The 25,892-nt window shown below is 43.0% G+C and overlaps 1 protein-coding gene across 5 annotated transcripts in view; it reads right to left on the bottom strand.

Annotated features, from left to right (window-relative positions):
- LOC137380089 (ERC protein 2) overlaps window positions 1–25,892 on the bottom strand; it is a 966,513-nt gene that overhangs the window by 727,663 nt on the left and 212,958 nt on the right. For all 5 annotated transcript variants that reach the window (XM_068051709.1, XM_068051708.1, XM_068051713.1 and 2 more), the window contains one exon: window positions 14,566–14,721. In XM_068051709.1, the coding sequence (XP_067907810.1) occupies window positions 14,566–14,721 (156 nt within the window). The remainder of the gene's footprint in view (window positions 1–14,565; window positions 14,722–25,892) is intronic.

Below are 25,892 nucleotides of genomic sequence, written 5' to 3'. Positions count from 1 at the left end.
GGCCTCAGGGTTCATAAACTGCACCCATGTGGCCATCAGGCCTCCCACCAGGCTACCACCTGCAGACATCACCATTAAAGGAATCTTCTCAATCTTGGTGAAGCTGGTATGTGATCACCGGAGATGCTTCACGCAAATATGTGTCTGCTTCTGAGGCAGTTGCCATGACACCTGGGTCTTGTGCCAGTCCCGGCTGCCACCGCTGTTCACTGAACTGGCTCAGATGGAAGGGCTGTTTCTTGGAGATAAGGGCTATCCTTTGCAGACATGGCTCCCAACACCAGTAAGAGACTCCACCACTGCTGCAGAGGAGAGATACAACGCCAGCCACTGAGCTACATGAGCCACCACTGAACAGGAGATCAGCATGCTGAAAGAGTACCACCAATGCCTGGATGGATAGGGTGATGCCCTGTACTATGGGCCAAAAAGGCCAGCTCCTTTATTTCCTGCTCTGCACAACTATGCACCCAATGGGGGCCAGGTCTGGCATGATGAGGAGAGATGTCAACAGAATTCCTCCTCGGAATAGGAGGACGCTGAGGACCTACAACAGGAAAGGCGCATGGGAGGACAGATGGCACTCAGGCTCTGCACGCAGGACTTGCAGCGAGCTAGGGATGTATGGCAATGGCTTATCAGACAAAGCCTGTCTGCTCTATAGGAACTGACATGACCTCTGCAAGCCACACATCACCCTCGCTCACCTGCTGTGCACCAGTCCACATCTGCACCATCCCTGTGTAAACCATTAGAGGCAGCAGCTGACTGAGCCAATGTCTATGTCACTGCATCTGTGGAGACGCTCATGAGTAATGGTGGCATGGCAAAGATGTTACTGCATACGTTGGCTCTCCTGAAGGGCCAATGGTGCACATGGATGTGACATTGGCGCTACATGCTGGCACACATCATACACACAGAGAAAAGGACACACATGTTGGCGAGGAACATTTAGTGAAAGAAGTATTTACATTGCTGTGACACTCGCGCATTCCCATTTGTGTCAATGTGTTTTCTGTAAATGCTTGCGTGTCCCTTCTTGGTGCAACCTCTGCGCTAGCAGCCTGATCGGAGGAAGGCTGCTGATCTGATTGGCCTTTGACTGTGGATGACTTTGGCGCTCCTACCCTGTGAGCACGAGGCCTAGAGGGCCTTGACTGGCTGGAGGAGTGCTCATTCATCCCCTTCCAACATTGGGCCCTTTGACGTCGGATGGCCCCATGGCTACTCACCTCCTCTGTCATTTCCAGCCAGACTGCCTTGACTCCAGACCGTTGCTGGTGAAAAGGACCTCCCGCCCTGCCCGCACAGCCTGGAGGACAGTGAGCATGGAGGCTTTGCTGCACTGTGGGGCCACCCAAGAGCACCCCTCTGCCATCCTCAGCTTTTGGTGTGGTCCTTTAAATGCAGCGGTAACTCCACCATGTAAGTGCTCTAACTTCTGACTGCAAGGTTTGTCTTTCACATGTTTGAAAACCAATGCAGGGCTAGTGAGGAAATGTGTGCTATTGTTATCGTTTTTCAACTATTACTCATTAACACATGTTCACGAACACTTTGCTTCTACTGCAGCTGATCATAGTTATTGGTGTAATATTGCTAGTTGGCAATGCAGCTAGAATATGCACATATTTTCCTGTTTTTTAACAAAGATCTTTTAATTCAGTTACATGTATTTTCACATAACAGTTAGCAGAAAAATGAATACTGATTCCAAGTGAATATGAGTCTGTGGCTTTTCACAGTCAGATGATTAGAAGCCCATAGTATGTAAATATTCTTCAATTATGGTTTTATTTCTGTTGTCTATTTGCCTTTTATGGTACATTTAAGTCTCATGTCCTGGAATGTGCAACGTTAAGATTATTCACCCAAGTACAGTACACCTACAAGAAGGAATATTACAGTTGAGTGGAAGAGGAGGATCACAACTTCACAGGACACTGGGACACAGTAGAGGAAGTATGCGGCAGCAAAGCAGAAAATGCTGGGAAAACTCAGCAGGTCAGGCAGCATCAGTGAAAAGTGAAGCAGAGTTAACTTTCAGGTCTGTGAACTTGGACACAGACCTGAAAGTTAACTCAGCTTCTCTCTCATCAGATGCTGCCTGACCTACTGAGTTTCACCAGTACTTTCTGCTTTGCTGCCAGATTGACAGTAGCCTCACTCTTGAACAGCGAAGTCGGTATTTCTTTGACAGCTGTCAGGAAGCAGGTGCTGGGGCCCTTAAAATAGGGCCCTGGCACCTGCTACACAGATGTCAAATGGTTCCTCACTGCGCCAGATGTCCCACCTCTCTCCACGTAATATGGTGGGGAGGGGCGCGGCTCGTCGCAGTGATGCTAATGAGCCCCCACGCATAATACCGCGGGGGCTCAGCGGCGGCTGCTGAATGTGGGCACACTGCCAAGTTCAAAGAGCGCTGCCGCACAGTGCGGCGCTCATATAAAATTCAGCCCCAAGTGTCAGTGGATAGGATTATCAGCAATGCCGTCCATCACTTTGCTGATGATTGAGAGTAGACTGATGCAGTGGTAATTGACTGGATTAGATTAGTCCTGCCTTTTGTGGACAGGATTTTCCTTGGCAATTTTCCACTTTGTCGGGTAGATATCAGTGTTGTCACTCTACTGTAACAGCTTGGTTGTAGGTGCAGCTAGTTCTGGAACACAAGCCTTCAGCACTGCAGCTGGGATGTTTTCAGGGTCTATAGCCTTTGCTGTATTCAGTGCACTTAGCTGTTTCTTGGTATCACATAAAGTGAATCAAATTGGTTGAAGACTGGCATCGGTGATGGTGGGGTCCTCAGGAGTAGGCAGAGATGGATCATCGACCCTGCACTTCTGATTGAAGCTGGTTGCGAGTGCTTCAGCCTTGTCCTTTGCACTTACTTGCTGGGCTCCCCCTCATTCAGGATGGGAATTTTCATACGTTATTCTCCTCCTGTTAGTCGTTTAATTGCCCACATTTAGTCAAAACTGCCTACGTAATTTTATCACATTGTAATTGCGCACGACCTCTACTGCAGTGCTTCCAGTGGTATGAAGAAGCAATTAAACAAGACAGGTTTACACAGCCAGTTCCCATTATAAATGTGGACATAAAAAAAAAAATTAAGAGATACAGCACTGAAACAGGCCCGTCGGCCCACCAAGTCTGTGCCGACCATCAACCACCTATTTATACCAATCCGACATTAATCCCATATTCCTACCACATCCCCACCTTCCCTCAATGCCCCTACCACCTACCTACACTAGGGGCAATTTACAATGGCCAATTTACCTATCAACCTGCAGGTCTTTGGCTGTGGGAGGAAACTGGAGCACCCGGCGAAAACCCACGCGGTTTACAGGGAGAACTTGCAAACTCCGCACAGACAGTACCCAGAATCGAACCCGGGTCGCTGGAGCTGTGAGGCTGCGGTGCTATGATCAGAAAAGTAGACAGGATCAACAGGCAATGACCACCTCCAACAAGAGAGAATCTAACCATCTCCCCTTGACATTCAACGGCAATACCATCGCTGAATCCCCCACTATCAACATCCTAGGGGCTACCATTGACCAGAAACTGAACTGGAGTAGCCATATAAATACCATAGCTACAAGAGCAGGTCAGAGGCTAGGAATGCTGAGGCGAGTAGCTCACCTCCTGACTCCCCAAAGCCTGTTCACCATCTACAAGGCACAAGTCATGAGTGTGATGGAATACTCTCCACTTGCCTGGATGGGTGCAGCTCCAACAACACTCAAGAAGCTCGACACCATCCAGGACAAAGCAGCCCGCTTGATTGGCACCCCATCTACAAACATTCACTCCCTCCACCACCGACGCACAGTGGCAGCAGTGGGTACCATCTACAAGATGCACTGCAGCAATGCACCAAGGCTCCTTAGACAGCACCTTCCAAACCCGCGACCTCTACCAACTAGAAGGACAAGGGCAGAAAATGCATGGGAACACCACCACCTGCAAGTTCCCCTCCAAGTCACACACCATCCTGACTTGGAACTATATCGCCGTTCCTTCACTGTTGCCGGGTCAAAATCCTGGAACTCCCTTCCTAACAGCACTGTGGGTATACCTACCCCAAATGGACTGCAGCGGTTCAAGAAGGCAGCTCACCACCACCTTCTCAAGGGCAATTAGGGATGGGCAATAAATGCTGGCCTGGCCAGCGACGCCCACATCCCTTGAATGAATAAAAAACAGATGAAAAAATGTATTATTTTGAAATTTATATAAAAATCCATTTGGTGCCAATTTAATATAAAGACAGCTTAAGGCCCAAGACAGTAGAGCATGGGACTCTTCAATTCCTCAAGCAGATATTCAGAACAATGCACCAAGGGATTATTTGCACCCAAAGCTCATACTCAATGAAAAGACCTTTGTTCTACAACTGTTGGCCATCAGGTTTCTTTTTTTATCTATTCTTTTTATACAAAGTGAACATAGGCCTTTTATGAGAGAAAACATTAAGGGCAGAAAAACAAATACTACTTCCACCTCAAAAGGTCACCAGCTGAATGGAGGGATTTGTAACATTTTTAAGAACCCATAAAACACAAAATTAGTTATGGATGGATCTGGTGAAAGAGCTTTGTAGACTTTCATCAAAATGTTACTGTGTTGACGAGGGACAAGATAGGCTCATTTTGTTGAAAGTCCTTTTTATAAATTTTTAAGTAGAACACTTGCTTTCTGAAAACTGCTTTAAAAATCGAAGTAATACCAAGTCTTTCTGTTGGGTTATTTTACTCAATTAGTGAAGTTCAAAGGTTAATAACACTTAGCATTTTTTGATTCAGAGATAGCTTATAAAGAACTACAAAAATGCAAAGCCTGAGGCAATGCTTTCATGGGCCTCGTTATTGCTCATCTGCCACAATCTTTCCACTTTGTCCAACATTTATTTTATGAACACAGCATTTAAATTCTGTTAACAAAAAATTCAAAGCCCAAATTACAACCCAGTTAGCAAGTTTATATTTTTACTGTGCCAAGGTAAACTTCATAACTGACACGAGACTGGATTGTGTGTGGTCCCATGAGGCGGGAGGGCATGAAGTATCATGACCGGTGGCGGAGGACCAGTGGCCAAGAGATCTTCCCAGGGCCAGGATAGGCCAATGACGGCCTTCCCGCCCAGAGGCCAATTAATGGCCTCTTCCCACCACCGCTGGGATCTTGCCAGCAGCAGGGGATCTCCCCCATGCAGGGAGGTCATCTTGTAACATGAGGCGCCGCCCCTGTGGGCTTGGTTTGGGGGCGGGGGGGGGGTTGCTCCTCCGTGGGCTATTTTTGGCCAACCGACTACCTCCACCAGGAACTAATTCACTCCATGGGCAACCCCCCCCACCCAACACCCTACCCCCCAGGACAGCAAGACCAAGCAGGGATTCCCTTGCCTTTTTGGCCTAGTGCCAGGAGCCCCACCTCCAGCACAAAATCCAATCCGTGAATGGGCAAATTCACAGAATCTGCTGAGAATGACAGTGAGGCATTCACAAGGACAGTTATTTCTTTTACGTTTCTGTTACTTCAAAGTGAAACGTGTCAGTTTAAGTACAATGAAAGTGAAAAATGAAACTAAAGAAACATCAAGCGATTTGCTCATTCTCCACTAAACAAAACCAAACATGACAGCTCAGCTGATCGTCTTTGGCCTATTTACCTTCTGCAGTCTACATATTAATTAGAATTGACTATCTATATAAAAGTCTTCGATCTAGGCAACCTCCCCCCATGCCCTCTCTTCTTTCCCAAAAGACCCACATCCTGCTCTCAACCCAATTCCCACTAAACAGCTCTCCATCACAGTTCCCTTCCTTGCCCACGAGGTATCCGTCCTTATAAATAGTTCCCTCCCTTCGGGAACAGTTCACCTCCTTTTGAAAACCACCTTAATCACTCACTTCAAAAACAGACTCTCAATCCCTCTGTTGTTTCAACTAATCAGTTAATTAATGATGGTATTAGCACAATACAGAGGGGTGACCCAAGTTCAGGAATGTAGAAGCAGTTTGGGTAGAAATGAGAAATGATAAAAGCAAGAAGTCACTCGTGGGAGTGGTGTACAGGCCCGCTAACAGTAACCGCATGGTAGGATGGAGTATAAAGGAAGAAATAATGGCAGCTTGTCAGAAAGGTACGATGAAAATCATGGGGAATTTTAATCTATATAGAGACTGGAAAATTCAGATGGGCAAAGGTAGCCAAATGCGGAGTTCATTGAATGTTTTCGAAATAGTTTCTCAGAACAGCACGTCTGGAGCCAACCTAAGAGCAGACTATACTAGACCTGGTATTGTGCAATGAGGTAAAATTGGTTAAGGGATAGGTCACTAGAGATGCAGTGGCAGACATTTAAGGGGATATTTCAGAATACACAGAAGAGATACATTCCAACAAGAAAGAAAAATTCCAAGGGGAGAACCCACCATCTGTGGTTAACTTAAAAAGTTAAAAATAGTATCAAACTTAAAGGAAAATAATTATGCAAAGATGGGTGGCAGGTCAGAAGGTTGGACAGACTATAAAAAAAACAGGAAAGAATGACTAAAAGATTAATAAGGAGGGAAAATTAGAGTATGAGAGAAAGCTTAGCTAGCAATATAAAAACAGATAGCAAGAGTCTCTAGAGATATTTAAAAAAGAATAGTTAACAAAGTGAGCGTTGGTCCTACAGAAAGTGAGTCTGGGGAACTAATAATGGAAAATAAGGAGATGGCAGAGGAATTGAACAGGTATTTTGCATCAGTCTTCACTATAGAGGATACAAGTGACATCCCAGAAATAGCTGAAAATCAGGAAATGGAAGGGAGGGAGGAAAGCAAGAAAAGTACAGTCACCAGGGAAGTGGCACTGAGCAAATTGTTGAAGCTGTGGGCTGACAAGTCCTCAGGTCCTGATGGAGTTCATCCTAGGCTCGTAAAAGAAGTGAATAGTGAGATAGGTGATGCATTGCTTTTAATTTTCCAAAATTCCCTAGATTCGGGAAGGTTCCAGTAGATTGGAAAATAGCAAATGTAATTCCTTTATTCAAAAAGGGAGGGAAACAGAAAGCAGGAAACTACAGGCCAGTTAGTTTAACAACCATCATGGGGAAAATGTTAGAAGCTATTATTAAAAACGTTACAGCAGGGCACTTAGAAAAATTCACGATAATCAGGCAGAGTCAATGTGGCTTTGTGAAAGGGAAATCATGTTTAACCAATTCGTTGAGGGAGTTACATGTGCTGTGGATAAAGGGGAAACAGTGGATGTACTGTACTTAGATTTCCATAAGGCATTTGATATGGTGCCACATCAAAGATTTCTGTGGAAAATAAAAGCTCATGGTGTAGCGGGTATATTGGCATGGATAGAAGATTGGCTAGCTAACAGGAAACAGAGAGTAGGCACAAATAAGTCATTTTCTGGTTGGCAAGTTGGCAACAGGCCTCAATTTTTTTTTTACAATTTATACAAATGAATTAGAAGGGACCGAAGGTATTGTTGCTAAATTTGCTGATGACACAAAGATAGGTAGGAAAGTAACTTGTGAAGAGGACATAAGGAGGCTACAAAGGGATATAGATAGGTTAAGTGAGTGGGCAAAAATCTGGCAAATGGAGTACAATGTGGGAACGTATGAAATTGTCCACTCTGGCAGGAAGAATAAAAAAGCATATTATCTAAATGGTGAGAGATTGCAGAGCTCGGAGATGCAGAGGAATCTGGGTGTCCTAGTGCATGAATCGCAAAAGGTTCGTATGCAGGTACAGCATGTAATTAGGAAAGCTAATGGAATGTTATCGTTTATCGCAAGGGGAACTGAATACAAAAGTGGGGAGGTTATGCTTCAGTTATACAGGGTATTGCTGAGACCACATCTGGAGTACTGGTCTCCTTATTTAAGGAAGGATGTAAATGTGTTGGAGGCAGTACAAAGGTTTACTAGACTGAATGGGCGGGCTGTCTTACGAGGAAAGATTGGACAGGCTAGGCTTGTATCCGCTGGAATTTAGAAGAGTAAAAGGCGTGTTGATTGAAACACATAGGATCCTGAGGGGTCTTGGCAGGGTGGATGTCGAAAGGATGTTTCCCCTTGTGGGAGAATCTAGAACTAGGGGTCACTGTTTAAAAATAAGGGGTCGCCCATTTAAGACAGAGATGAGGAGAAATGTTTCCTCTCAAAGGATCGTGAGTCTTTGGAATTCTCTTCTTCAAAAGGCAGTGGAAGCTGAATCTTTGAATATTTTTAAGGCAGAAGTAGATAGATTCTTGATAAGCAATGGAGATGGAAGGTTATCGGGGGTAGGTGGAAATGAGGAGTAATCAGTTCAGCCATGAATTTATTGAATGGCACAGCAGGCTCGAGGGGCCTACTCCTGCTCCTAATTCATATGTTGGTATGTTCCTTAGTGAAGACAGACACAAAGTAAGATACAATAAATCTCCCAGACTTAGAGATCCAAGGGACTAGGGAGAATGAGGAATTGAAGGAAATTATTAGTAAGAAGGTTGTATTGGAAAAATTAATGGGACTGAAGGTTGATAAGTCCCCAGGACCTGATATTCTACATCCCAGAGTGTTGAAAGAAGTAGCTATGAAGATAGTGGATGCATTGGTGACCATCTTCCAAAATTCTATAGATTCTGGAACGGTTCCTGCAGATTGGATGGTAGCAAATGTCACCCCACTATTTAAGAAGGGAGGGAGACAGAAAACAGGGAACTGCAGACCTGTTAGCCTTACATCAGTATTAAAGGAAAAGTCAGAATCTATTCTAAAGGATGTAATAAACGGACACTTGGATAATAATGATCTGATTGGGCCTAGTCAACATGGATTTATGAATGGGAAATCATGTTTGACGAACCTGTTGGAGTTTTTTCAGGATGTTACTAACAGAATTGATAAAGGGGAGTCAGTGGACGTAGTATACTTGGATTTTCAGAAGGCTTTTGATAAAGTCCCCCACAGGAGGTTGGTCAGCAAAATTAAAGCACATGGGATAGGAAGTAATATACTGGCATGGATTCAGGATTGGTTAACAAGCAGAAAACAGAGAGTAAGAATAAATGGGTCATTCTCGCATTGGCAGGCTGTGGCATACGAACATATGAATTAAGAGCAGGAATAGGCCATTCGGCTCTTCGAGCCTGTTCCGCCATTCAATAAATTCATGGCTGAACTGATTACTTCACATTTCTACCTACCCCCAATAACCTTCCACCCCCTTGCATATCAAGAATCTATCTACCTCTGCCTTAAAAATGACTATTGGGGTACCGCAAGGATTCATACTTGTGCCCCAGCTATTCACAATATGTATCAATGATTTGGATGTGGGGACCAAATGTAATATTTCCAAGTTCGCGGATGACACAGAACTAGGTGGGAATATGTGTTGTGAGGAAGATGCAAAGCGGCTTCAAGGGGATTTGGGCAGACTTAGTGAGTGAGCAAGAACGTGGCAGATGGAATATAATGTGGAAAAATGTGAGGTTATCCATTTTGGTAGGAGGAACAGATGTGCAGAATATTTCTTAAAATGATAAGGGATTAGAAAGTGTAGATGTACAAAAGGACCTGGGTGTCCTTGTCAATAAGTCACTGAAAGCTAATACGCAGGTTTAGCAAGCAATTAAGAAGGCTAATGCTATGTTAGCCTTTATTGCAAAAGGATTTGAGTACAGGAGTAGCGAAGTCTTGCTTCAATTGTATAGAACCTTGGTTAGACCTTAGTAAGGATATTACTGCCATAGAGGGAGTGCAACGAAGGTTCACCAGACTTGTTCCTGGGATGGCGGAACTGTCCTATGAAGAGAGAATGGGGAAACTGGGCTTGTATTCTCTCATGTTTCGAAGAATGAGAGGTGATTTCATTGAAACCTACAAAACACTTAAAGGAATGGACAGGTCCTGGTTGGGGAGTCTAGAATCAGGGGACACCATTTCAAAATAAAAGGGGGAAACCACTTAAGACAGTGAATCTTTGGAATTCTCTACCCCAGAGGGCTGTGGAAGCACGTTTAATGTAGAGATTGACAGATTTCTAAATACCAATGACATAAAGAGATATGGGGATACGGCAGGAAAAAGGCAGTGAAGTAGATGATCAGTCATGATAATATTGAATGGTGGAGTAAGCGTGATGGGCTGAATGGCGGAGCAAGCTTGATGGGCTGAATGGCGGAGCAAGCTTGATGGGCTGAATGGCCTACTCCTCCTTCTATGTTCCTATGTTCCTTGTTCCTAACTTTGTATCGTCAACCAACTTAGATACATTACTCAGTCTCTTTGTCCAAGTCATTAATATAAATTGTAAATAGCCGAGACCCCACCACTGATTCTTGTGGCATTCCACTAGTCACAGCCTACCAACTTGAAAATGCCCTGTTTATCCCTACATTCTGCTTCCAGCCAGTTAACCAATCCTCCATCCATCCTAACATATTACCCCCAACTCCATGTGCCCTTATCTAGTGTATTAACCTTTTGTGTGGCACCTTATCAAATGCCTTTTGGAAATCCACGTATACTACATCCACTGGCTCCCCTTTATCTACCCTATGAGTTGCATCCTCAAAAAACTTTAATAAATTTGTCAAATACAATTTCCCTTTTGTAAAACCATGTTCACTCTATTTTCATACTATGAGTTTCTAAGTGCATTGGTAATGCACTTCCTTAATAATAGAGTTCCTGACAAATGATGTCAGGCTAACTGGCCTGTAGTTCCTGGTTTTCTCTCCCCCCTCCTTTCTTTAATAGCGGCATTACATTTGCCAACTTCCAATCAGCTGGGACCATTCTAGAATCTAGGGAATTTTGGAAATTTATAACCAACACATCTACTACTATCTCTGCAGCCAACTCTATTAGAACCCTAGAATGTAGGCCATGAGGTCCTGGGGATGTCAGCTTTTAGTCCCTTATGTTTCTCCAATACTTTATTCCTGCTGATATCAATTACCTTAAGTTCCCCACTTTTATTAGCCCCTCAGTCACCCTCTATTGATGGTATGTAATGTATCTTCACTGTGAAGACAGACAAAATATTTGTTGAACATTGCTGCCATTTCCTCATTCCCCAAGATAATTTCTCCTGTCTCTCCCTCTAAGGAACCAATGTTTACTTTAGCTGCTCTCCTTTTAATATACTTGTAAAAGCTCTTGCAAGCTGTTTTTATATTCCTGGCTAGCCCACTCTCATTCTATTGTTACTCTTTATCAACTTTTTGGTCACCCTTTGCTGGTTTCTAAAACACTCCCAATCATCAGGCTTACGACTATGCAACATTATAAGTAGGGCCCTACCAAATTCATGGCTGCAAAAAATGCATCATGGATTGTGAAATCTTGGATCTTCTGTGCAAGCTGCCATTTTGTGAATTTGCACGTTTTATTCATTGACACAAGGCTCACCTTGCTGATTGCTACGCATGTTGTGAATTTTGTGTGTTTTAGTGATTGACAGAAGGTTCAACTCACTGACTGGCAATTGAGGGAGGGCTTCCGGTGCACTTTTGAAAGTAGCAGTCTCAAGTATTAGCAGACAAGTGAGAATGCCAGAATGAGCAATTCAAAAACGGCCACAACCATTACTGTAGCACATTGAGTGAAAGAATTGGGAAGCTGAATTCTGCATGTCAATAGTGGAATAGTGTTTTGTACAAGCTGCAATATTTCATTGGACCACACATGGCAGGCAATGGTTCAGTGCCACTTAGAGCCTAAAAGCCATCACAGTAGAAAGATAGCATTCAACACCGCACTGCTGGAAAACGAACACGCACAAAAACAAGCAACGATTTCATTTCTTTTTAAGACGACGACAGAGCCCAGAAAATTGTCAATTGGTTACAATGGAACTTGTGGATGTATTTTCAAGTGCCAACATTCCATCGGAAAAACTTGACCACCCTAAGCTGCAGGTATTCATTCAACAAACTGGTGGTTGCTTGCCAAGTGCAAATAAACTGACAGGACTACCTACCGAAAGTTTTTACGACATACTGCGAGGAGATGAAGTCTCAGATTAACACATGCGCATTGCCTGACAATTCCAACACTGCGGACACAGAGCTGTGTCTAACACAGACAGGTGTTCACAGCACAGAGACAGGAGGATGAAGAAAGAGACAGTTGCAGGTTGCTCCATGCTCACATTCAACCATTGTCTTAAGTAAAGAATGCGACCTGTTTACAGTCAGCCTTTTACAATAGTTTGAGTATACAATAAATGCCACTTGAAACCAGAAACCTCCAGTTTTTTTTTGTTTTAAATAGATCATTTTCATGGTTTGTTGCCACACTGTGAAATTTATGATTTAAATACGTGAAATTCACAATGCTTAAAATACTGTGACTAAGAAATTTGTAAAATATGACTGAATTTGGTAGGACCCTAAATATAAGCCTGTCCTGTTAATCTAATACCATCCTTAACTTCCCTAGTCAGCCAGGGATGGATCTTTCTTGCTGAGTTTTTGTTTTTTAATGTAATGTATTTTTGTTGAACATATTGAATCATTTCATCAAATGTTTCCCACTGTTTATTTACCACCATGCCTTTTAGTCTATTTACCCAATCAATCTTAGCCAGCTCTCCCCTCATACCTTTGTAATTGGCTTTAAGTTTACGATCCTTGTTTGGGACTGGAGTATGTTGCTTTCAAACTTAATATGGAATTCAAGTGCATTATGATCACTTCCCCCCGCCCCCCCCCCCAGAGGATTTTTTTACTATGGATTACTAATTAAATCTTCATTACACAATACTAGATCTAAAATAGCTTCATCCCTATTTGGTTCCACAACGTATTGTTCCAGGAAACTGTCTCAAAAGCACTCTACAAACACATCTTCCAGACTACCTTTACTAATTTGATTCGTTCAGTTTATATCAAGATTAAAGTTTCCCACGATTATGACTAGCTCCAATTTCTTGCTTAATGTTCTGTCCAACGGTATAACTACTACTCGGGGCCTATAAACTATTCCCAACAGCGTTTCTGACCCTGGTAATTTCTAATCTCCACCCATACTGATTCGACTCCCTGCTCTACTGAGCCAAGATCCTTTCTCACTGCCATCCTCATATCATCCTTTACTACCAGGGCTGCTACTCCTCCTTTCAATTCTGTCTGTCCTTTTGAAATGGTGTGTTAACCTGGAATATTTTCAAACCTTGGTCACCTTGTAACCATGTCTCTGTAATGCGATTAAATCTGAATTATTTATCGCTATTGTGCTGCTAGTTCACCAATCTTATTACGAATGTTTCATGCTTTCAGATAAAGAGCCTTTAATTTTTTTTAATACTATTCTTTTCATGGACATTATTCGCTGATGTGCTGTTAGCGTAAAACTCTCTGCTCCTCCTGTCGCACTCTGCTTGTCTTTACCCAAATCGCTACACTGCTATATTGCCTTGCTTTTCTCTTCAGATTTCTAAATTGCCCTTCACCTGATTCCTCCTCTCCCACTTTTAGTTTAAAACTCTATCCACAGCCCTAGTTATATAATTCACCAGGACACTGATCCCAGTCCAGTTTAAGTGGAGCCCATCCCAAAGGAACAGTTCCCCCATGAATCGAAACCCCTTCTTCCCACACCATTCTGAGCCACGCATTTAATTCTCTAATCTGCTTGACCCTATGCCAATTGACACGTGGCTCAGGTAATAATCCAGGAATGATTACCTTTGATATTCTGCATTTTAATTTAGACCCTAACTCTTCAAACATGCTCAGCAGAGCATCATTCTTAGCTCTACATATGTTGTATTTTTCTACGTGGTCCACGGCAACCAGATCCTTCCCCTTTCAAGTTCTTCTCCAGCTGTGCGGAGATGTCTTTAACCCTGGCACCAGGCAGGCAACACAACCTTCAGAACTCCCAGTCATGGCTGCAAAGAACAGCATCTATTCCCCTGACGATACTCTCCCCATCACTACCACGTTCCTTTTCATGCTCCCCACTTGAATAGCTTCCTGCACCATGGAGCTATGATCAGTTTGTCCATTCATTCTGCAGTCCTTGTTCTTATCCACACAGGTAGCAAATACCTTGTACCTGTTTGTCGAAGTCATGGGCTGAGGCTCCTCCACCAAGGTTGTTCAAGCTGCAGACACTTACCAGAGATATGGTTGTTTGGGATTGCAATGCTTTCCACAAACTCCCACATGTTGCAATCATGGCACACCACCTGCCCTGCCATATCTATCTAACCTTATTTATGCAGTCACATTTATAGTAAATATAATTTTAAGTGACAATATCCTTATAGGAACATATGAAAATGAGGGTCAGGGAAAGATCATCTGGCCCATCAGGGCCAGCCTGGAAATAACGTTATTAATGAGTGGTACACACAGCTCCTCAAAATAAAAAGAGCATATGACCATTTCCTGAAACCATAAACAAATTGTTATTATTCTGTTAAATTATTTAAATTAGCACAAAGTGATCAGTACATGAAACGACCAGAACAGGAAACCTCAACAGGGCACCTGTATGTGATTATTTACAAATCTTATACCAATTCAAAAAGAAAATATCACCTTATTTTTCATGAATTTTGAATGACTCTTGTAAACTTCCATCTGCTTAAGCTCTTCTTCACGGTCTTCAGTACTCAGAGCTCCATTTGTCTTCAACATTTGAATTTCATCCTCTAAATCCCTAATATTTCTCTCCAATGAGGCAATCTTGGTATCCTAATACAGAAAACAAAACTACAATTTGTAAACTGTTACTGCTATTGTTATATATCACAGAACATTAAATGTGCAATAACGGCTCACTGACAGAATTAAGGTTAAAACAATACTATTTTACAAGACAAAATCTGTGGCAAACATCTCTACATATACAAGGACAGCAGGTCATTGAGACTTGTGTCACCGTGGTCTCCAGGAACTTACTTGATCATCATTTGGGGTTCAGACTGGAAATTTCCCAGAGCTTCTTTCCTAAATTGGTCTCTGTATTTTGACCTCTACTAAGTCGCCATGTAGCAGTTTCAGAGGGGAATGGGGGCGATTGTGCTCAAAAGTTACACTAAGCCAAGATGGGACAGTCCCAAAGGACCAGCTATTCTCCATGTTTTTTGCTACACTTCCTTCAATATTCGTATATCCTTCTCCAAACAAGGTTCAGGACCGTCTGGTTCTCAGACTTCTCCGAGAAACCACTCTCACTACCTAGTCAGTAGGAACATCAAATTTAAAATGTCCCACTTTACGTTTCAGAGAAGTAACATTCACTAAAAATGAGGCAATTCAATGACAGAGCTAGATACATAAATCCAAGGTGGCCTAATCATGCACAGTATCAGAGTACATCAATTGGTAGGAGACCTGGATTTAAATTCAGCAATGCACATGTCTCCAGACAGCACGTACATGGTTCACTAGACACTATGTTCTCACTCCCAACTGAGGTGTTCTTTGAAGTTTGAAATGGAAACAAGGTCCCAAGACCTTTATTGCTTACTGGCAAGAGAGAAAATCAGACCCGAGGTGTGAACTGGACTGAAGTTCAACTTCAAGCAATTGAGGACAGGGAAAGGCTCAAAAGTAAATGGTGACCTGCAGAACAGTATTGACAGGGAGGCCTCAAGAAATTAGAGTAAGCAACGCTTGCATGAGTCTCCTCATTTTTTGCTGTTGCTCCAGAATTTCTCAACTTAGGTTCTTCCTTCAATAGAATGTTATGGACAGTATTTGTTAGGGAAAAACCTCCAAAAACATCAGATGTACTGTTTTATAGCGTAGAATTCTAAAACATTTAGACAATTCAATCCATCTGCTAATTTAACCCAATGTCAATGGAAGACTAATACAATCTGAAGAATTAAAAGTATTCAACTTAAAAAGTGAAACAAGCACATGGTTACATTTTTAAGTCATGCACATTTATCTTTCATAATCAACAATCGAGCACGTGACATTCTGCAGTCAATTCACAAAAAAAAAACCACATTGCTCAGACAAGATGGCAGACTTTCTGATTATCGAAGAAGCCAAACAGGTATAAACTGGACAACCTGATCTGAAAACTGAGCAGAAATCTGAATCTCAATCCACTTTATGCATCACATGCATTTCTGACAGTGAATGAACCGAAAGTGGGAGTTTCACAGCAAGGTTTTAATTATAGTGCGTTCACATAATTTTGCTTTTGTGACTTTCTGGCACTTAAGCACCCTTAACACTGACTGGCATACCTGTTGGTATTACAGGGGCATCCAGGATTACTAAAGAACGAGCTCTATACATGAATTTGTTTAAAAGGCATAATACAAAGATTCAGTTAACAGTTTTTAGGACACATCCACTATTTTATCTTTACTGTCACTTTAGGTTTTAACATCCTTAGTGCCAATTGCTGTCCTACGATCTTTCCCCTTCTACAGTTCCATTGGAGTCAGGGTTTCCAAAAGGGAATTCCCCCATGAACAAGATTTTTGGTAGAAGCAGGGGAACAACAGAGGAATACCAAGTTTGTAAGACTGCACTAGAGGTGTTTTGTGCCACTTGATACTCACACCTGCATCTACAAAAGACAGATACACATTACCTCACTTTGTTCAAAGATTAGTGCGTGCAGAGCAACCAATTACCATGGTACGTCATGACAGCAGACCCAATAGCATAAACTTGGTATATGAAGCAGTGATGAATCACAATATTGTATTATTTTATTGGAAGCATCAAAATTATCCAAGCAACAGTATGCCATGCTTTAAATGACACCATGTGAAGAAAAACATGACTGGGTGATCAACAACCAACAGGGCCTGATTGGCTGTGCATATTAAGATGCCACCACTACATCTACAGGCCCTGGCACACCTACCCAGCAATGACCATGGGAAATAAGTTCACAGGGAGCCAGATCCAGAACTGTGCCACCTGCTGCAAGTGTACTTGCAGCAAACAGTAACTACAGGCTAGCACAGCCACTGCAGTAATCGTCAGCTTTGGCCTCTAATCTGGAAACAGATGGAGGCAGATATGCTACAGCATTAACAGCATATGGAAATAGTTTCCTAGAGTGGCAACCTTTCCATGCAGAAAAAGCTCCACTTCACCAGCTTATGAAAGCGACGGTGGGTGGGGAGTAATCGGCTGCTGAGCTGCTTTGCTACTTACCTGCAAACTCTTGCATGCCTTCACACTGGTTTTCTTTTCTCTTCATTTTTGGCCACCACTTCTTTTCCTTCTAACTTCAGCCTTCATAAAAGCTACCAACAAATTGATTTTTTTTTTAGCCTTTCCTAAGGTTGTCAAGAATTTCTGGCTTTTAAGTGTTCATATCCCATTAAACTTCACCTAAATTTTCCATCACTGGGCTACCTTCCTTCACAAAGTCAAAGCAGTACATAAAGCTATAATTAATTATGCTAATGAGCTTACTACTGAAAATTATGTGGAATTCGTATATTAAGTTACATTTTGCACTCATTTCAATTTATAAATAAACTCCATTCATACCTGAAAATCTAGGCTCAGGTATCAATGTAAGCTCATTTTCAGGGACCAAATCAAACACTGAATATGTTAGAATCCCAAAGCTTACTGTACTGCATTAAACCTTGTAAGTTAAAATTGTGCATTACGCAATCAGAAACTTACTGATGTTCTTTGTGGCCTTGAAAAAATATTCAACATATAATAATTATTAGATTTTCCACGTATATGTCACCAATGAGCTGCAAGGCCGACCACTGAAAATCATACACCATGTCAATGATTTTGATGCTGGTGGCAGGAAAGGCAGCTCGTCTTCAATGCACACATGAAAATTTCGGCTTTTAGACCGGGAATTGCAATTTTTGTTTTTCAAATCTTAACTTCAAGTTTAATTTGAACAAGTACACATAGTTTACAGACATGTAACTTGTCATAGAGTCAGAGTTATACAGCACAGAAACAGCCCCTTCGGCCCATCATGTCTGTACCGGCCATCAAACACCTAACTATTTTAATCCCATTTTCCACCACTTGGCCCATAGCCTTGTATGCTATGGCATTTCAAGTGCTCATCTAAATACTTCTCGAATGTTGTGGGGGTTCCTGCCTCTACCACCTCTTCAGGCAGTGTGTTCCAGATTCCAACCACCCTCTGGGTGAAATAATTTTTCCTCAAATCCCCTCTAAACCTCCTGCCCCTTATCTTAAATCTATACCCCCCTCCGCTAAGGGAAAAAGTTTCTTCCTATCTAACCTATCAATGCCCCTCATAATTTTGTACACCTCAATCAGGACCCCCCTCAGCCTTCTCTGCTCTAAGGAAAACAACCCTTGCCTTTTCAGTCTCTCCTCATAGCTGAAACGCTCCAGCCCAGGCAACATCCTGGTGAATCTCCTCTGCAGCCTCTCCAGTGCAATCCTTCCTATAGTGTGGTGACCGGAACTGTACACAGTACCCCTGTGGCCTAACTAGCATTTTACACAGCTCCATCATAACCTCCCTCCTCTTATATTCTATGCCTCGGCCAACAAAGGCAAGTATCTCATATGCCTTCCTAACCACCTTAGCTACCGATGCTGCTGCCTTCAGTGATCTGTGGACAAGTACACCAAGGTCCCTGTACTTCCTAGGGTCCTACCATCCTGCTATATTCCCTTGCCTTGTTAGTCCTCCCAAAATGCATCACCTAGTACTTCTCAGGATTAAATTCCATTTGCCACTGCTCTGCCCATCTTACCAGCCCATCTATATCATCCCGTAATCTAAGGCTTTCCTCCTCACTATTTACGACACCAATTTTCATGTCATCTGCAAACTTACTGATCATACCTCCTATATTCACGTCTAAATCATTAATGTACACTACAAACAGTAAGGGTCGCAGCACCGATCCCTGTGGTACACCACTGGTTACAGGCTTCCACTCGCAAAAACAACCCTCAACCATCACTCTCTACCTCCTGCCACTAACCCAATTTCGGATCCAATTTGCCAAATTGCCCGGAATCCTATGGGCTCTTATCTTATTGACCAATCTTCCATGCAGAACATCATCAAAAGCCTTATTGAAGTCCATGTAGACTACATCAACTGCTTTACCCTCATGTACACATCTAGTCACCTCCTCAAAAAATTCAATCAAATTTATTAGACATGATTGCCCCCTGACAAAGCCATGCTAACTATCCTTGATTAATCCCTGCCTCTCCAAGTAGAGATTAATCCTGTCCCTCAGAACTTTTTCCAATAGTTTCCCTAACACTGCTGTTAGACTCAATTTGGTCCCTAATGGGCCCTACTCTTACCCTGGTTATCCTCTTGCCCTTAATATACTTATAAAACGCCTTGGGATTTTCCTTTATCATGCCTGCCAGTGTTTTTTCATGCCACCTCTTCGCTCTCCTAATTACTTTTTTATTTTATTTTTTAAGTACCCCCCTACACTTTCTATACTCCTCTATAGCCTCTGCTGTTTTCTGCCCTCTGAATCTGCCAGAAGCCACCTTTTTTTCCCCTTATCCAATCCTATATATCCCTTGAAATCCAGGGTTGGTGGTCCTACCCTTCACCTTTACGGGAACATGTTGGTCCTGAACTGGTCTGATGTAGACTTTCCTACAAGTAGCTGCTCCCACTTTGACCAGATCCTGTTTTATCATATTGAAACCGGCCTTCCCCCAATTTAGTACCTTTATTTCCGGTCCATCGTTGTCCTTTTCCATAACTACCTTAAATCTTAGAGTTATGGTCACTATCCCCGAAATGCTCCCCCACTGACACTTCTACCACTTGTCCGGCTTAATTCCTTGAGATGAGGTCCAGTACCGCCCCTTCTCTTGTAGGACTTTCTACGTGCTGGCTCAAAAAGCTCTCTTCATAGAGTTATACAGCACAGAAACAGGTCCTGCGGCCCACCGAGCCCGTGCCGGCCTTCAATCCTATCTAATCTCCTCTAAACTGCCTGCCCCTTACCTTAAATCTATGCCCCCTGCGGCATCCTGGATGCACTTTAAGAATTCAGCCCCCTTTAAGCCTTTTGCACTAAGACTATCCCAGTTAATATTGGGGAAGTTGAAATCCCCTACTATTATTACACTACAATTTTTACACCTCTGAAATTTGCCTACCTAACTGCAACTCTATCTCTCCCTGACTGTTTGGAGGCCTGTAGTACACTCCTAGGAAAGTGATTGCCCCCTTTGTATTTTTAAATTCTACCCATATGGCTTCATTAGAGGAACCTTCTAAGATATCATCCCTCCTTACTGCAGTAATCGACTCCTTGATCAATAGGGCAATGCCACCTCCTCCTTTACATCCCCCCATCACACCTGAAGATTCTATGCCCTGGAATATTGAGCTGCCAGTCCTGCCCTTCCCTCAACCATGTCTCTGTGATAGCAATATCATACTCCCACGTGGTAATCAACGCCCTCAACTCATCTGCCTTACTTGCAAGACTCTGTGTTAAAATAGATGCAATTCAGCCTTGCATTATTCACTTGTGCCTTAACAGGTCTATATTTGCTCTACCTTCCAGGCTGCCTTAGTTTTTCATATATTTGGTTGTGCAGCACCCCCTTCTCTACATCCACTCTGTATCCCATCCCCCTGCCAAATTAGTTTAACCCCCCCCTTCCCACCCACACTAGCAAACCTCCCTACAAGGAAGCTGGCCCCATTCTGGTTCAGGTGCAACCTGTCCAACTTGTACAGGTCCCACCTTTGCCAGAAACAGACTCAGTGATCCAGGAAACTAAAGCCCTCCCTCCTGCACCATCTCTGCAGTCACGCATTCATCTGCTCTATCCTACTATTCCTATACTCACCAGCACGTGGCACTGGGAGTAATCCAGAGATTACACCCTTTGGAGGTCCTGCTTTTTCATCTGCTACCTTGATCCCTAAATTCTTGTTGCAGGACCTCATGCTTTCAACCGATGTCGTTTGTACCAATGAGAAACGCGACCTCTGATTGTTCACCCTCCCCCTTCAAAATGTCCTGCAGCTGCTCCATGACATCCTTGACCCGAGCACCAGGGAGGCAACATATCATCCTGGAGTCACGTTTGTGGCCACAGAAATACGTATCTGTACCCCTTACAATAGGATTCCCTATTACTATAGCTCTCCAACACATTTTCCTCCCCTCCTGTGCAGCTGAGCCACCTTTGGTGCCACAGACTTGGCTCTTGCTGCATTCCTGAGAAGCTATCTTCCCTAACAGTATCCAAAGCGGAAAATCTGCTAGACAGGGAGACGGACCCAACGGACTCCTGCACTACCTGCCTAGTTCACCTCCTCTGCCTGGCGGTCACCCATTCCCTTTCTGCCTGAGCAGTCTTTACCGGCGGTGTGACCACCTCCTTGTACATGCTATCCACGATGATCTCAGTCTCGCGGATGCTCCAGCGTCCTCAGCCGCCGCTCCAGATTCGAAATGCGGATCTCGAGTAGCTGCAGCTGGAGACACCTCCTGCACATGTGTTCGCCCTGGACACTGGAATTGACCCTGACTTCTCACATTGCACAGGAGGAGCACTCCATGTTGCCGAGCTGTGCTGCCATGACTTACCCTTAATTTACTCCCTTAAATTACTCAAAAATTAGAGATTAGTTACACTAGGGACCTCGATTACTTAAAAAACAATACTTACTATAAAAAAAACTGTAGATCTTACCTTTCTCTTCACTTTAGTTACTAACCCATTTTACTTACTTTAGTCACTTACCAGATACTCACCAAACTGGTTGCTTCTTCCCAAACCAATCACTTACCTGCATGCCTGTGATGTTTGATACTATGTTTGATTTAAAATAAATTAAAAGCTTACCTGTAGACTTAACTGTATCAAATATTGCCTTAGTTGGTAATGTTCTGGCCTATGGATTGGAAGGTTATGGGCTCCAAACCACACCTTGCCATCTTTGTCAGTTAACCTGCAGCCTCCATATTTTACAAATTGCTTTTAATTGCATGCATAACTAGCTATAAATTCAGAAGCAAACTTGGTTTCAAAGCAGAATAACATGATCGCATGTTGAATGGATTTTAACACTGATGTGAGAAATTATTGCCCAATAGTACACAATTTCATATATGAAAGGAGAACCAGAAAACTGTTCAATGAAGAGTATGCACTTTTGGGCTTTTAAATATGCATGGTTGCATTAAAAGAACAGAACACAGTTGATGGAGCTCGCACAGTAGAGGGAAGTCTGGAGGCAATTCTGTCCTGAAAACTGATCGGGCTTGTTGCCATGGTAGCTGACTCCAGATAGGTTCAGCAACATTGACAGAATATGTTTAAGACCGTGACATAGCTGGTTAACCCTTTTATTTCTGGTTGATAGATTTTATAATTCAAAATTGCAACTAATTTAAAATAAGCATATAGTTTGAAGTGTGCAGCCTTACAATTAACTTATTTGTAACAAATAATAAAATTGTATTGCCATGAAAAGCGCCGGCATATATTGTGCTTGATTTGAATTCTCAGCTGGAGCACAACAGAGCAAGCCCAGTGCTCATACAGGTGTGGCAGGAGGCAGGCTTGGCCAACTTTAACGGTCGGGCCTCAGTAACATACGACTCACTGACATCAACCAAAAGGGCCAGGAAGTCAGCAGGAAGCAGTTGCCTAGCCATCAAAATTGGGCAACATGAAGGTGCCGCTGAAGAGCCATGGAAATAAGTCTTGGGCACAAGTGTTCCAGGAGAGGAATCCCTGTTAAGGGAGAGGTAGCCACAAGGATTCCTGTGGGGCTGGAGATTTGGCCTGTCGGGAAAGCTATCACTGTTCACCCGCTCAAACTTCAAGTTAAAATAGCAGAATGGGCCATGATGACATCACTGGAGCCCTATCGGCATACTTAAAAGAGTTCACTGGTTTCAGGAGGGTGCCCTTCCCGTGTCTAACTTAATATTGTAGTCTGCCAGACAGAGGCAGAAAAGGAGGGAGTAAGTCTACTTTAACTGCCCACCTCACCTGTTTTCTGCCATGCAGGGAACTTAAAATCAATCTGTGTTTGTTTATTTGTGCAACAGAAAAGATTGCTATAGCATATGGGATTGGTAAATATCAACATTCAATAATGATGCAGAATTACAAATGACATCATTTTTGCATCAACATGCTGCACTGTTCAGTGACAAGATTTCAATGGAATTCACACCTGATCATAATTATAGTATCCAGTTAAGTGGATCATAGTCCACTTCAATTGCCTAGTAGATATTTAAAATATTTTACGGTTAGTATTCTTGTCTACTCTTTATGAAACTGTACTGTAAGCTTTGAAGTACCTGGGGAAATTTTCCTTTTAAACTAAGTGTAGAATAACATTTCCTTCATTCATTGAAAATAACTGGTCCACACAGATCAGGTAGGTCCAAGGTTGCACTCCTGATCTGTGTTGAGTTGGCTAATTTTAACCAAGATAGTGGTAGAGAGGTTGCAACTGATCTCACTGCCTCTGTTTTAGGGCTACGGAAATGGGGCAGGATTGCTGCTTCTGACTGTTCCCCAGTAACCACCAGTGGCAGTGTTATATGGAGAGAGGATCAGGTGCAGCCATTATGACCCCATGGCAGAATTAGCTGTCAGTACTTACAGTCAAGGTTCATGCATGAGGAATAGCCACTTGGATAAGGTACAGAAGGGGACTGGTGCCCAGGGAATAGTGCCCCGAAGAGTTAATATCTCAGACTGAGGAGAGAGAAAGAATTATCTCTCTATTTAGAAAATTTTTAAAATTTATTTCCTCCCTTTTTAACAAGAAAACCACTCTGAATCCTGCACAATTTCTTGAACAACAAAGGCACAAGTTCTATTCCTAGGTTTCTATGAATGGCTAAGTAGCCACACAATCTAAAGGCAAAGTTTGCATTCTTGGAACCTAATGAAGTCCAGCAACATCTAACAGAACGTGTCACGGATCAATGCAGCTGCAGATCTGCGTTTTCTTCATATTACCGTGTAACAAAACAAAACAGAGTGGCTGCCTCTGATAAAATTGTTAAAAAATCACTGATGATAGAACATGATCCAACTAGAAATTTTTCGTATGAAATAAATTTAATCAGTCCATGGGAACTACCCTCTTTTTAAATTACTTCCAGTACATGGAGAGATTTAGGAATTATAGGAAATTAAAAATATTCTAATTCTTCTGAAATTAAGGCAATTGTGGAACATTATAAGCATCAAAGAGATTATCAAGCATCTGTAAAGCCTATTGCCTGCAAAATTATTCTCATTTAACCATTACAGAAATTCATATTACATGCACGTCACAATCGACCACCTGGAAATACAGGCTTTTCTCTTCTCTCCCAAAAGAGAGACTGCAGTATTGTCAGCTTCATCTGGGCATGGGGGTTGTTCTTCCCATTTTCAGCATATGGGAGTTTCTGGCAAGGCTGGCATTTATTGCCCGTAAGTAAGCCAACTGGGTGACTTGCTATGCCATTTCAGAGGCAGTTAAGTTAAAATTGGTGTGGGACTGGAGTAGAATGGTCAAGTCTGCCTGGAGGCATTTCTGGATATTTGATCACCTGACGTTCTGATCATATGACATCTGACCATGTGATGCTCAATCTACAAATGTTCTACAAATTCTACAAATGTTGCTGCATTTACCTGACAAAGGTCAAGTCTCCTATAGTTGAGTATTTTTTGCTAGTGGTTTCTAGCCAGAACCATGGGGCCAGCCCCAAAGGAAAGGGAGGAGGGGCCACAATTTGCAGAAAGAAAACCAGAGATGGGAAGAACTTTGATTGCACCAGTAACTAATGGTAACTCACTAAAAGTACACTCAGTAATGGCAACTCTGGACTGGGAACCTCACTCAGAGCCAACCTGTACTTGGACATCACATATCAAACCGACCGGAACCAAATCAAGAGACTACACAAAGGGCAGCAGGTTCAGTGTTTGGGGAATTTCTCAGTACGCAGTGCCCAAAACACAGCTCAGCAACTGCATTTTTAAACCACTCACTGAGCTCAGATCAGAGAAAGAAGGGTTTTCATAGAATTATAGAACATACAGCACAGGATAGAGGTCATTCGGCCCCCAGTACAGGTAAGCTCTGATGTAACCCTATTTCCCAACCAGATCTTTTAATAATCCTTGTGTTCAAACATATATCCATTCCCTTTGAAATGCAGTTTTAGTCTTTATACCATTAGCCACATGTGGTGAAAGATCCAAGTTTAATAGCCCTTCGTTCAAGAACCTTCCTGCATTTCTTCCAGTGAGAATCCTTGGCTTCCAACCCCAAGTTCTCCATTTTTCCACTAATGGAAACAATCTGATCAGTATTTACCCACAGTAAGGTCCTCAGTTTGACTCACCTCTTCTCTGGCAGCTCCACTTTCAGTGCCGCTCCCACTCACCATGATGTTGCTGCTGCTCCTGGCTCTGCACGACATGCTGGTCTCCATACCCATTCACTAACCATTCTTTAACCCTGCACCCACCTACCCTCACCCCCAGCTTCAGCCCAAATAGGTTAACAGTGTTCCCTCCTTTTCCCTCTCTCCCAACCGCAGATACCCCATCCCCACTCTCTCACTCCCCAAGCCCCGATTCCCTAGTCTAAATGCCTGTTACCCGACCTGAACCCAACGGGATCCGACGACATGTCGGGTTCGGGTCGGGTCGGGCTCGGGCCGGGCCGGGCTGGGTCCGGGTCCAGGTCCAGGTCGGACACATAGAGCAAGAAGCGTTAAAAGTTTAAAAAAAACTTAACTGAGCTGGGAGTCCGGGACGTCAAAGAGTGAAACTCTGAGTCTGCGCAGTGAGCGCCTCTATGATGTCATCACGCCCATGCTGCAGCTTTCTGAAGATTGGGAGTCGCAAGGTAAGTGAAGGGAACATTTCAGTGGTTGGGTCAGGCTCAGGAA

Source organism: Heterodontus francisci, chromosome 19, assembly GCF_036365525.1.
Source record: "Heterodontus francisci isolate sHetFra1 chromosome 19, sHetFra1.hap1, whole genome shotgun sequence".
Classification (NCBI taxonomy): Eukaryota; Metazoa; Chordata; class Chondrichthyes; order Heterodontiformes; family Heterodontidae; genus Heterodontus; species Heterodontus francisci.
This window is presented reverse-complemented; position numbering and strand designations above follow the sequence as displayed.